Source organism: Molossus molossus, unplaced genomic scaffold (genome assembly GCF_014108415.1).
Source record: "Molossus molossus isolate mMolMol1 unplaced genomic scaffold, mMolMol1.p scaffold_m16_p_1, whole genome shotgun sequence".
Classification (NCBI taxonomy): domain Eukaryota; kingdom Metazoa; phylum Chordata; class Mammalia; order Chiroptera; family Molossidae; genus Molossus; species Molossus molossus.
The window spans coordinates 195,163,378-195,177,203 of NW_023425344.1; the positions used below are offsets into that span (position 1 = coordinate 195,163,378).

The following is a 13,826-nucleotide window of genomic DNA, read 5'->3' on the forward strand; positions in this document are numbered from 1 at the left end:
AACGTAGAAATTCCACTTTCTAGAGACCACCAGTTAGTTGTGTTTCCTTAAAGACATTTTTTTTTTGTATAAATCTACACAAATGATCAGAGTGTATTTAAAAAACAAAAATGGGCCCTGGTCAGTGGCCTAGTTGATTGGACCATCATCCCATACATCAAAAGGTTGTGGGTTTGAGTCCCCCTGGTTAGGACACATACCTGGGTTCCGTCCCCCAGCTGTGGTGTGTGCTAGAGGCAACAGATTGCTATTTCTCTCTCCATCTCTCTCTCTTTCTCTCTCTCCTTCTCTTTCCTCTCTCTTTAAAAATCAATAAAAAACATCCTCAGGGAAGGATTAAACAAACAAAAAACAAAAAATGGGCTGCTTCTTAACATTTTTGCAGCTTTTTTTCCTTCACATGACAATACATTTGGCCATCTTATTAGGAAGCATCTGATCTGGTCCCTGGGTTTAAATGCTTCTGTCCAGCTAGTGGTCAGTGGGTCAGCCTTGGCTGAAGAATGCTGGCAGGGTCCTCACTGTTCCCATCAGAGCACCTCTAGTGACAAGTGTGAAAAATCCAGGGCCCTGGGGGTAGCCTCGAGCACCCGCTGCAACGGCCAGATATCGTTGAGGGTCATTTGATTGTAATTCATTATCTGTCCCCAGATAAAACTGATAGTTTAGGGAACTGCATTCTGTTTGTCCTGTGGCTTTGTGTACCCCAGGGTCCACATGGCCCAGGAGAGCTGTGGGAAGTGTGTTGAGGAATATCAACGTTCTAGATGGACAGATGGAGAAAGGGCTCGAGCCGGGGAAGGGGACATCTCACTCTTGGGTGGTTGGACCCATGGGCACCCCTCTGGGCCTTGTTTCCTTTTCAGTTTTCTTAGTTTATTGCTATTATGGATTATCCACCTAGGGCAATAAAAAAAAATCACATACAGTTCTAATGCCCACTAGATCCACTGGCTAAATTGTTATCTTCACGGAAAGCAGAGCGATGGAACCAAGTAGGCCCTTTCATTTTGGAGCCTGTAGGATGATGAGCTTGTAGGGTGACTATCTAGATAGTAATAAAAATACCTGACATTGATAGAAGTTTACCATGTGCCAGATATCTTTCTTTGTTTTTTTATCCTCACCTGAGGACATTTTTGCATTTATCTTCAGATAGAGCGGGAGGGAGAGAGGGAGGAAGAGAGAGAGAGAAATATCAATGTGAGAGAGACACATCGACTGGTTGCCACCCACATGACCCCAACAGAGGCTGGGGACAAACTGCAACCGAGGTATGTGCCCTTAGTGGGAACTGAACCTGGGACTCTCTGGTCCACAGGCTGATGCTCTAACCATTGAGCAAAACCGGCCAGGGCAGACAGACATCTTTCTTTTATTCACATTTGCCCTTGAGATTCAGAGAGCTCAAATAACTGGCCCATAGTCAACACAGCTGGTAGGTATTGGGACCTGTGTGTGCACCTGTGCAAGTGTGTGTGTGTATGTATATATGTGTAAGTGGTACAGGAGAAAAGCACCTTCTTTTCTCTTCAGAAGTTTGCTGTGGTTTAGGTCTAGCCTAGCATAGATTACTGAGCATCACAGACTTGAATTGCCTACCTGGTGTGAGTTACACTTTGATGCTGGTGTAAACGACAGCTGGTTTCAACCAGGTCAGGTGACCTGAAGTCAGAGGGTTGCCTTTTTCTGGAGGGACTCAGATTCCCATCAGTGTTGTTGCCTGTCAGCTAAGAGAGTTTCCTGTGGTATAGTTGGTTTCTCTTTGGCCAATATGACTGGCAGTGAGGTCTGAAGGCTTGGTGCAAAATTAACCACATATGAGACAGAGAGCCTTAGGGCCATTGGGGCACAAAGCTCGCGCAAAGGAGAGTAAGGATTGAGAGAGATCTTGAAATCAAGTCATGTGGTTGAAAGAACTGGGATTGTTCAATCCAGAGGAAGAGAGGGTCACAGGACAGGACGCCTGTCTGGAGATAGGGAATTCTGCTGCAGTCCCCAAGGGCAATGCTAGGTCTCAAGTAAGAGTCCCGGGGGGACATGCACGCTCATTATCAGGAAGTTAGAGGTGCTGGGTAGCCAAGCGGGATGCTGGAGGGAGGTGATGGTGTACGTGGAAGTGCTCACACGTGTCCCAACTGCCCGTGCGTGGACAGTGTTAATCTCAGACTGGGCCAGTTACATCGGTAGGTGTGGGGGTTCCTTCATAGTGTCGACCAAGTGTTTATGAACCATGATGCTTTGCTACAATTAAAAATGGCAGTTTTAGACAAGGGTCTTAGGGTTTGCAAACTGGAAACAACAACTAGGTAATACAAAGAGATTTCTGAAGAAGAAAGAAAAGTTAAGAGTTTTTATGATAAAAAGTACATTTTTTTGAAGACCCAGCCCTGCATTCTTAGTCTCTGAATTGGTCCAAGATGATAATCTTCTGGGTGTCCCGTGGTCTGGATACTGGATGTCAGGCGCTCTGGGCACGCGACCATTCTTTCTTAAGTCCCTCAGGTGGGTAGTCAGAGGGTTGTCTGTAGGATATGTATCTATATCTATATATCTATATCTATATCTATATCTATATCTATATATCTATATCTATATCTATATATCTATATCTATATCTATATCTATATCTATATCTATATCTATCTATATATCTAATCTACAGGTATTGATATACATCTGGAAAGTTCAGAAGTTTAAGTCCTCAAGCTAGATAAAATAAAATAAAATCTGTTCCTCATGCTGCAGCCCATTTGGTCCGAACCAGTTTTGTCAGCTTGACTGTATGGACTCCACTTCAAGTCAGCTTGTTTTCTCCCCTCGTTCCTCCGCAGGCTGGCAGGTTGGCCCGAAGTGGTCTTTTACCATCCCACCCCACCCTGGGTTTCTCAGCTGCAGGCATTTTTGCTCAGAGACCACCTGGTGGATCAGGGCATACCTGTGACCTGCAAACCAGGTCGGGGTATATTCGTTTGCTGGGGCTGCTGTAAAAAGTGCCACACACCAGGTGAACGTAAACAACAGACGTTTATTGTCTCACAGTTCTGGAGCTAGAAGTCCAAAATCAAGGGGTTGGTAGGGCTGGTTCCTTCTCAGGGCTGAGGGGAGGATCTGTTCCAGGTTGATCTCCCTGGCTTGTTGACAGGGTGTTCTCCCAGTATGCGTGTCTGTCTCTAAATTTACCCTTGTGTATAAAGACATCAGTCATTTTGGATTAGGGCCCATCCTAATGGCCTCATTTTAAAGTCATACATCTGTAAAAACCCTGTTTCCAAATAAGATCACTTTCTGAGGTGCTGGGGTTAGGACTCCAACATTTGAATTTCAGGGAGACACAAATCAATTCGTAGCGGGTGGCAAGCAGCACTCCTGTACGGAGAGGCCGTGTGGCATGGGCTGGGGCCTCTGGGTTTTTTTTAAATAACAGGATCACTTCTCCTTGGGAAATGTCACAGCAGGACCAGGCTGTGACATTAGGGTGAAATAGACAACATGTGATAGTAAATAATTCTCATTGTTGTGCAAACATCACCGCCATCTGTCTCTAGAATTTTTTCATCTTCTCAAACTGAACTCCATACCCATACATAATGAATCCTCACTCCTCTCTCTTCAGCCCCTGGCAGTCACCACTCTACTTTCTGTCTCTGTGCATTTGCATTACTGGCCTATTTCACTGAGCGTAATGTCCTCAAGGGTCATCCATGTTGTAGCATGTGTCAGAATTGCCTCCCTTCTAAGGCTGTATAATATGCCTTTGTGTGTACATACATTCATCGCTCATCCATCGATGGACATGTGTGTTGCTTTCGCCTTTGGCTGTTGTGAATAATGCTGCTGTGAACATGGCTGTGTAGGCAAAAAAACTTTGTGATTGAACATGTACATGTTTACTGTAAAAATCTGATACAGAGTCAAGTAGAAAGCACCCTCGCACCCCAGTCACCACTGAGTGCATTTTGGCCTCTGTCCCTCTCGCTGTATTTTGGACTATGCGTGTGAAATAAGATCATCCTATTTGTACTCTTGAAAAACACTGTAACACTATGAAATCATGCAGCGGTTTCCAAGTATTGAGCAGAGTGTGTTGGATGTCGGTGATGGGCAGGCAGAGTCCCTGTGTGGTTGGTACGATTATTCCCATTGCTAAGTAGGGAAACAGGCTTCTAGAAGCACAAGACCACCCAGCTCTTTCTACCCCAAACGCAGGTTCATAATTGGCCTCTCCTCTCTGTCCCTCTAGGCGAATGTCTGCAGACTACGGCTGACGGTGCCCCCTGAGAGTCCGATTTCGGAGGAAAGTGAAAAGAAGTTTGAAGGAAAAGAACAAGTAAGGCATTTCTGAGGCAAAGCGCTGGCATGTTCTACTCTTCGTGCTGTTCTGTTCACCCGCCCCTCCCGTCTTCTGTGCAGGCCGTGCACAGAGCCGGGTCAGGCCCCTGGACCTTGCCACCCTCTCCACCCTCCCGGAGGGCGGACCGCTCTGACCGCTCTCGGCCAGCCCATGCCCTGCCCTCGTTTCCTGATGAACACGGGCTCCGTGCTGGCTTCAGGGGCAGGTGTTTTCCCTGAGAGCGCACAGTCCGGGAGTCAAAGGGCCCATTGTGAGCTGCCGGCGGGCCGGAGCCTTTCTCCGCACCTGGAGCCGGAGCCCAGCTCACGCGGTGGAGAGGCCAGGGGAGGAAGAGCCCAGTGGGCTCCAGGGCGTGGGGTAAGGGCCATGGCACTTGGCTGCAGGTAGGAGGTAGCAGGCATTGTGCCGGCTGCTGTGCTAAGTGCTGGGCCAGGGAGATAAGTCTGACCCTGTCCTCGCCTTGGCTTAGAGGAGCTTGTAGTGTTCTGAGTGAGAGAGACAAGTCAGTAAAGAGTGAAGAGGGATATTTTGAGGGTTAGCATCCGGAAGTGTGAGAAGGGCTTTAGGGACACAGGTAAGGGAATCCCACACTGCTTGGGGGGTGACAGGGAAGCAGAGGCTTGAGGGGTACGTAGCACACCCTGCTCACCTCTCGGCTGTGGTCCTAGGCAGGTTATTTTTCTCATTCCCAAACAGTTGTGGGCCTGACTGGATTTCAGGCACTGTTCTAGACCCTGTGAGGATAGTAGTGAACCAAGCAGTAAACAAAACATGCCTGTCATTCACAGGCCTCACAGTCTATGGGGAGAACAACAAAAATGTAAAACTGAAGCACAACTTATAGGTTAGAAGGTAGTAAGTGGGGATGGAGAACAAATAAAACCAGAGAAGGGTCAGAAATACCAGGGTGTAGGTAGCAGTTTTTCATCTGCATGTATTTTATATACGTATAAAATAAATAAGCTATGATATAATGTACATTTTATACATGGAATCACAAGACAGTACCTTCTCAAAATATAAGCCGTGCTTTGGAAATAGCCAAGCATGTGGTCACTTATAAAAAGGGAAGCTTTTCCTCGACTGGTAAATGGTTGATAATGTCCACAGATTTACTGTAGGTCTTCGTCTCTCCTTCCCCCCTCTTACACCTTCTCCTCCCCACTTGCTGCCCAGGACAAAGAGCCATCTGTGCTCTGCAAATGATGAATGACAGGAAAGGAGGTAGGGAGAAAGGAAAATGAGGTTATGGCTAGAGCAAGGTGAGAGAATGCAAAGCTGCTGCTCTGCTGAAGAAGAGGGTGAGTCCCACTGAAAGGACCCAGTGAAATCACTGTTCCAGGCTGGAGCAGGGAGAGTACAAGGTGAGCCTGGGACATCTCCTGCTAGAAAGCAACACAGAACTCAAAGGCGAACGGGGTCATATCAGAGGACCCAGTGGTTGGCATGACAGGACTCTCATTGGCAAGAATGGAACAATTTGAGCATCAAATAGAATAATGACGGTAATGGGTTATGACACATTGAATAATATAAACAACCCTCATGAGTGTACAGTAATAATCAGGGAGAGGAAGAGGGCGAAGGTGAGGGAGAGGGAGGGCTCTTCTTATTAGAACATCAGCTGATGAATTTAGAAAATCTCTATTTGGTAACCCTTAGGTTGGGTCATCAGGGATGCAAACACTAGTTGGTGAGTGATCATTGTGGAACAGTAGATCACATGGTCTCAAAGGAATACCTCACAGACTGCTTACTGATTTTAAAGGTACAGTGGCACAATCTGCCAGTTAATAATTTAACTAAGTGTTCTAGTTTAGCCACCAGTAGTGGGATGGCCTGAGGTGATGTCTGAGGTGATCTGAGTAAGATGTGCACAGTATTACTATGTAATATTCACGCCAAACTTGTGTAACCGAGTCTAGTTAAGGAAACAGAAAAAACCGAAACGTGGGACTATCTGCAAAACAATTGGCCAGAATCTCTTAATAAATTCAATGTTATTTTTTAAAAAGATGATACTCTTTTGGAGATTAATGAGATTTAACATCAAATGTAATAGGTGAACCTTGATTAGATCCTGGATCAAAAAAAAATATATAGAAAAGATACATTGGGATAATTGCACAATTTTGAATATAAGCCATATATTAGATGCTATTGAATAAATATTACTTTTTTTTACTTGTGATAATGGTACTTTGGTTATGTAGTTGAACTATTCCTTCAGCTTCTCTGTGGCTTTAAATTTTCTCCAAAGAAAACATTTGGGGGTAAAAGCTTATAACTAAAAGAGAACAGGAGTGGCCAGGCTTCAGCATTGGACCCTTGTGGGTGACCAGGTTTGAGTGGGGCCTGTGTGTGTCCCCTTTTGTCCTCACTGACCCCCTTCCTGTCTGTCCCTTTTAGAGCTGATAGATTTGTCAGGGAAATGGGCCTGGGCTATGGCCAGGGGCACACGGGGAGTTTAGCACATGGGACTGAGAAGGAGCTCTTTTTGAAGAAGGGGCCCAAGCTGGAGTGAGTGACAGGACAAGGCCCTGGTGGCTGTCCTGGTCTGCATGGTGGAGGAGGCGGGGGATTCCCTCTGTTGGAGTTGACCCATGCTGGAGTTGACCCCATGGGGGGTGTTTGGGAAGGGCACCCAGTGCTGACACAGGGAGTGGGTGCTGCGAAACACTGGAGGGCATGCACCGCTAAGGAATTGTCAGGCGTTTCCAAAGGGACAGGCATGTGTGCTCTGTGTCGGGTGGGAGTTGGTAACCAAGTTGTGTACCGATTTGCCTATTTGTCTTGAACAGTGCTTTTCAAACGTTTTAAAGCAATAGGACCCTCTTTTTTACCCCTTTTGATCAAAATGTTATCCCAAACCCTTAAATATAATCGAGGCAAAAGTGGAGAAGGTGGATGCCAAAGTCCCTCCAGTGTCCCTCGACGCTGCTCCCCCAGGGCCCTTCCTGCCTGAGCACTCCAGGAGCTCAGCTCAGAGCCCGCCGGCGTAGACTGTGCACCGTGATGCTGCTTGTTCTGGGTGGAGCTGGTGTGCAGCCGAGTGCCCGTCTGCGATGCATGGGTGACTCACTGCAGAAGAACTGGGGTAGAGAGGAGGAGGGTGGGGCTGGCTCTCTCCTCAGGACTGAAGTCCTTGGGTGGTGGCAGTACTTGACGGCACGGGTGGTAAATGTGAGGCTGTTCTGGGTGATTTTGTCACCAGTCCTGGTGGGGTTTCTGGTGTGAAGTCGCTGGGAGCCAAAGGCGGGCACCAGCGAGGAGCCCTGTGGGTGCCACCTCCTCTGACGTGCCTTCAGTGTCCCTCACTGGGACACTGGAGCCCGCACAATTGCAAGATGTCAGGAACCGTGGAGGATGCTCCCTGGCGAGATGACTGGGGATTTTGAAGAGGGTCTGCAGAGTGCAAAGGCTGGGGACTGCAGCTGGCTGAGATGTGGAAGCAGGAAGATGTAAATGGCCCAAATGGTTTCTGAATAAGTGAAACTTCTTGGAGGATTTCCAGGGCCCTGGTAGAGCTGCAGCCGACTGAGGGCAGGGCTGGGCCTTATTCTTCCCTCAGTCATGGAAGGTGCTTAGTGTACTTTGAGGACCTGAGTGATGTGAGGCAGCCGACCACACATACATGCCCCTGCCAGTTGGGCCGTTCTTTTGTCCATTGTCCCCACATCAGCAGAGAGAAGCTCACTCACAGCGGGTGGGTGTGGCACACGGTGCCTGCTGCCTAGCCTCACGGTGGTGTGTTTGGAGGCTTCTGGGGGCAGTCCCAGCAGACGCAGCATCTTTTTCTGGGTTCCTGCGGTCCTGGGTGGATGCGGGAGATTGTCTGCTCCTCTTTCTCTGACAGATGATATTGACTGCCCTGGGGCTGTTATATGCGGGCCTCAGATTAGCTCCCAAATACTGTTTCTGCTCCTCAGTCTCCCCATCTGTCAAGTAGGCACAATAATGCTTGGTTGCCAAGAGCAAATGAGCTACTATATGCTAAGGACCTACTTCAGTGTCTAGCCTGTAAAATTGGCCAGAGAGGTAGTGACTAAATGCCAGATTGCTTCCCTTTGAACACCCAACCCAGTGATTCTTATTCTGTTGCTTTTCTTCCCTGGACCCTCGGGGCGTCATCCCCTTCCTGAACTGCCTGTCCTGTGTCTGCTGTGCCCTCCTCCCTCCACGGGCTGTGCTTGCTGCATATTCTTCTGAGGATAGTTTTCCGTTGATTTTTACATGGAGTTGGGTTGGAGGGGGTAGACAGCGATGTAAGAAGCACATTGATTGGTTGCCTCCTGCATGATCCAACCGGAGCTGGGGATCGGACTCGCAACCAAGGTACGTGCTCTTGACCAGGAATTGAACTTTTGATTCTTCCGGCCTCGGGCTTACCAACCAGCCAAGGCTGCTGCATATTCTTGATGTCATTTCGTCCTTTTCCATAAATCTGAGTATCCCTCTGCCCAAAGCACCAGGCCTCGCCTCCGCTCCCTGCACGACCCTACCTCCGAGAATTCACCCTGACACGGCCCGGAGCCGCCTCTGGGGACGATGCCACCACCCACGCCAGCTCTGCTCTCCTGAGCCTGTCCTATAGGCGGCCTCACTGGCTCTCAGTGTTCTCCACATAGTGCTATTTTTATGTACAGAATACAGTATTTTATTGATGTTTCACCATTATTTTAATATTAAAAATATAAAATCTGGATTTCATTTTTTTTTTTTTTTTCAGATAGAGTGGGAGGGAGAGTGGGAGGGATAGAGAGAGAGAAACATCGATGTGAGAGAGACAGATTGAGTGGTTGCCACTCACACGACCCCAACCAGGGCCGGGGACAAACTGCAACCGAGGTACGTGCTCTTAGCGGGAACCGAACCCAGAACTCTCTGGTCCATGGGCCGACGCTCTAACCGCTGAGCCAAACCGGCCAGGGCTGGATTTCATATTTTTATATGAAAAGATTTGCCCATGAAGTTCTAGGCTTCATGAAAACTTTCAGTGGAACATAGGTGCACCCAGTTAGAAAGTGTTGTGACCCTGTCGGAACAGGCAGCCCAGGGCACCGTCCATCGCGTCCCCGGTTACCAGCGAGAGGGGTGTCCTGTCGATGTGTGTTCGGTGTATGCGTTTCCCTCAGAGACACTTCGTCTCAGCCGTTTCCAGGGGACCCTGCTGTAGTCGTCGTGGAAATGGGGCCGGGACATTAAGGGGAACAGAAGGATAGTGTGTGGGGGTTTGGGGAGCGGGAGGGAAGGGAATGGGGGAGGCTGGTGCCAGCACCCAATCCCTGCCCTTCACTGGAGTCTGACCCTTCATTACCCTCCACCCCCTCCCTATATTTTCCCCAGAGCCAACCCCCTTCTCTCTTAGAGCCTGACCCTTCCTCCTCTAGGATAATTTATTTGTTCTAGAACCTTCTTCCCCAAACAACCTACCTGAGAGATTCAGTCCTGGGCCTTGGTTCTATCTCAGGTAAAATGGTAAATGAAGACAAAAGGCAGAAGAAGATTGTGTTATCTCCTTTTAAATAAAACAACCAAATTTTGTTGTAAAAAAACAAATGCCCACATATCAGTATTTTGGTTTGGTTCCACTGGCTGGGTTGTAGGACTCAGAGCCTGCCGGCCAGTTCCTCTGAGTAACCACTCAGCCCGCCTGAAACCAACTCAGCATTATCTGCCCTGTTGCTTCCTGGCTGGCCTGCCCTCACTGGACAGGTTCACGTATCTTCTAAGCCCATGGCATCTACTTCCTTCTCAGAACCCTTGCTGACGCCCGAGCCCAGGCCTGGAGTCTCTTCCCAGCCGTCTCTCAGCTTATCCACATCTTCCTTGTCCTGGAGGCCGGCTTCCCCCAGACCTTCCCTGACTGACTGCCCGTGCTTAGGTGACATCTTTCCTGAACTGCGGGCACCAGGCTGCCCCTCACCTGGCACCTGGTCACCCACTGCTGAGAACTCCTACATGTCTGTGTACCTGTTCCTGGGAAATTTGTGTACAACGTATACTTCTGCGTATCTGTCTACACGTATATAGAAATGCCTTGGTGTCTTTGTTTCTTCCTTGAGCCTAGCACCTGCCTTGCACATAGGAGGTGCTTAATGAATGACTATCGAGTTTGATGATTTGGTTTTGTATTAGTTTCCTAGGTTAGCTGCCATAACAAAGGACCACAGACTGGGTGATTTAAATAGCAGAGATTTGTTGGCTCACCGTTTTGGAGGCTGGCAGTCTAGGGTACAGAGGCAGTGGCAGGGCCGTGCTCTCTCTGAAGGCTCCAGGGAAGAATCCTTCTTACTGCTCCCAGCCGCTGGTGGCTTCGCAGTCCTGGGCTCTGGCAGTGTCCCTCCTGTCCTCACCGGGTGCTCTCCCTGTGCGTCTGTCTCCGTATCCACTCTCTCCTCTTTATAAGGACACCAGTCACACTGGGTTAGGGTCCACTCTAACAGCCTCATTTTAACTTGACCCTAGCTCCAAATAAGGCCAAATTCTGAGGTACTCGGGATCAGGACACCAACGTATCTTTATTTGCAGGTCACAGTTCAACCCATAGTATGTGTCTTTGTAGAATATAATCACCTTAAATTGTACTAACAACTCAGATGAATTAGTCATGGACTTTTATTTGTCTATTAAAAAATCAGTAATACGCCCTGGTAGGTTTGGCTCCGTGGTTAGAGCATCGGCCCACAGACCAGAGAGTCCCGGGTTCGGTTCCTGCTAGGGGCACGTACCTTGGTTGCAGTTTGTCCCTGGCTCCGGTTGGGGTCATGTGGGTGGCAGCCAGTCAATGTGTCTCTCTCACATTGATGTTTCTCTCTCTCTCTTCCTCCTGCTCTATCAGAAGATAAATGCAAAAATGTCCTTGAGTGAGGATAAAAAAAAACCATCAGTAATACTATGGGAGAGGAAACATTGTTATTTTGTAGGCACACATTTCACGCCGAGAAATTGATACATGTAGAATATAATCTTTATAAAATTATTGAACATTAAACTTAATATTGGCAGTAGATAACTTTGAAATTATACTCCTATCATTTTCAAAGAACTTCGTGAATGTGCATGTTCATATTTCCATCTAAATCTATATGCAGTGTATTCTTAGACACACACACACACACACACTTAGACATAGAGAAGTAAGAGCCAGATGCAACACCAGCTGTGAAGACTTCTGTCGAATTGGGGTCTCACTGCATAGTTGAATTTTTGAGAATATGATCTGAACTTTGCTGGTTTTGAGTCTGTGTGATGGTGAAGCCTGTTGCAAATTGACAAAGCAGTTTGAAGCTGATAATATTTGCAGTAGCTATTAACATCTCACTATCATAGGTGTCCTTTAGTGACCTGTGTTTTTAAAGACTGTTTCTTTCTAGACCTTGGAGAACTCTGAGTGAGGGAGAGCGGATATGTATATGTATGAAAAGTCGGGAATTTTTATAGCCCAGTAAAGTGTTTAAAAGGAGGAAACCCTTGCCCTTGGCTTTTATAGTCCCCTTGCCTTAGGAGTCCTGGATGAGTAAGCCTGTGAGTTCCTGTCTTGGCGTGACTGTTTATACAACATCACGGGCTGTTGCCAGGTGAGAGGGTGTGCTGCCATCATTCAGGTGGGGCAGGGGCTCCCCTGGCTCACAGCATGCAGGATCTGCATGTCTCCCAGAGACAGCGGCCCTGGAGGATGGGAAGGGGCCTCGGCTCTAGTCCCTCACCAACCGAGGTAGTGTCGGGTCAGTCGAGATATCTCTAGGGGCCTCAATTTCCTCTTCTGGCAAATGCAAACATGCGCCTAGAGCCAGCATGTTCCCAAGCTTTGGCTTGGAATGCTTTATTCAAGTGCACCTGTGGGCAGTGCCACCGGTCGAAGTGGGTGTGCTGTGGTTTCCCAGAGCAGGGCCGTGTGAGCTGCTCCCGCAGAGCCCCTCTGCCCCACGCTTGATCAGACACAGAGGGGGGCGGCTTTGCAGCTCCCCTGGGCTCCGCAGCTCTTTTCCATTTCTCTAACCTGAGACTGTGATTCTCTCCCTGGGGACAGGACCCAAGTCAGGTTGAGAGGTGAGTAAATTTGATGACTGATGGGACCAGCAAAAAGACCCAAGAAGAGAGAGGTGGACAGACAGACAGAAGCATCCAGACACATATATAGGAGCCCAGATCCTCAGAAATGTAAAGACCATCACTAATAAGAGAATCCGTCAGTGTTGACTAGTCTGCCCAGCAGCATACTGGGTGTTTTATATGTATTATTCTGTGTATTCCTTAGAACAACCTTCTGAAATTGGTGTTATTTTTATTTTACTGTGCAGGACTCTGAAACCCAGTGAAGCACATAACGTGTACAGAGCCACACAGCTAGTACGTAGTGGGTTGGCAATTCCAACTGGCATCTGTGACGCAGCCATGTTGCCAAGGGAATGCCAACGTGTACACTTTCTCCTAGCAGGAAAAGTCTGTGTAGGATATTTAATCAGTCAAGGTTACTTAAGGTGTTTACTGTGCCACTGGATTCCAGAAAAGAAGTTCTGATCACTCCCACCCACCCCAATATTCTTCTCTTTTTCACTGGGGTTGTTCGGCCTCAGCATCTATTGTCTGCTCAGAGCTGTACAGTAATGTGTTTAACACGGTACCTCCTGTCAGGATACTGTTGTTAGAACCGCACTCTTCTTGGGATTTCTGTGTGGCTAGAAGTTTTTCTTTGTCTTCTCATATTTAAGCATTCAAAGTGATCATTATTTTCCCCAAGCATGCTTTATTTAGGAAGCGGTGTCTATTCAGTCTGTGAGACAGTCAGAAACAAGTATCTCTTAATAAGCCAAAGGTGTCCATTTCTTGGAGGACCCTGAGCCGCCCACCCCCTCCTTATTTCTCTAACAGGCTGTGGCTCAGCTGTTGTGTTCATTTTTATCACAAGAAGGCAAAACAATGTCAAGTGTAAGTAATGACCAGGGACCAGTAATTTGCTGAGATGGACACACAGGTCAGACAGGTCAGGGCACATTCCTGAAAGTGACGTCCTGCCTGAAGGATGGATAGCGTGCCCAGGGGCTCAGCACTCAGCTGTCTCTGGGTCAGCTGCTGCCCTCTGGCTGGAAGGCGAGGGCCAAAGCAGGTTTGGGAAATGACTCAGGTTCAGTTCATGTTGTGGTCCATCTTGTTGTATTGGCAGCCTGGAGGTTTGACCAGCTGCCCGGCTTGGCCCCTGGGCCGGAGGCTGGCTGCGGCAGGCTACCACCTGGCAGTTTGGATTTATGTTAAATTGTTCTTTAGTCCCCCTCCCCCAAACCCTTCTTGCCCAAGGGACTTTCTTTCTTTGCACAGATCAGAGTCTGGGATGACTCCAAATATTTCAGCATAGAGCCTGATACTAAATATTCTGCTCTCTCTCTTCCTTCAAAACATATTTATTGAGCATCTATTTATGCTGATTAAAAGGGATAGAGCATCGAAGAAAGAAGATACTGTCTCTGCCTCT

At 48.0% G+C, this 13,826-nt stretch overlaps 1 protein-coding gene across 2 annotated transcripts in view; it reads left to right on the plus strand.

The window, feature by feature from the left end:
* Positions 1 to 13,826, plus strand: part of LOC118634185 (myocardial zonula adherens protein) — a 96,937-nt gene that overhangs the window by 8,657 nt on the left and 74,454 nt on the right. For both annotated transcript variants that reach the window (XM_036268536.1, XM_036268545.1), the window contains exon 2: positions 4,244 to 4,330. In XM_036268536.1, the coding sequence (XP_036124429.1) occupies positions 4,244 to 4,330 (87 nt within the window). The remainder of the gene's footprint in view (positions 1 to 4,243; positions 4,331 to 13,826) is intronic.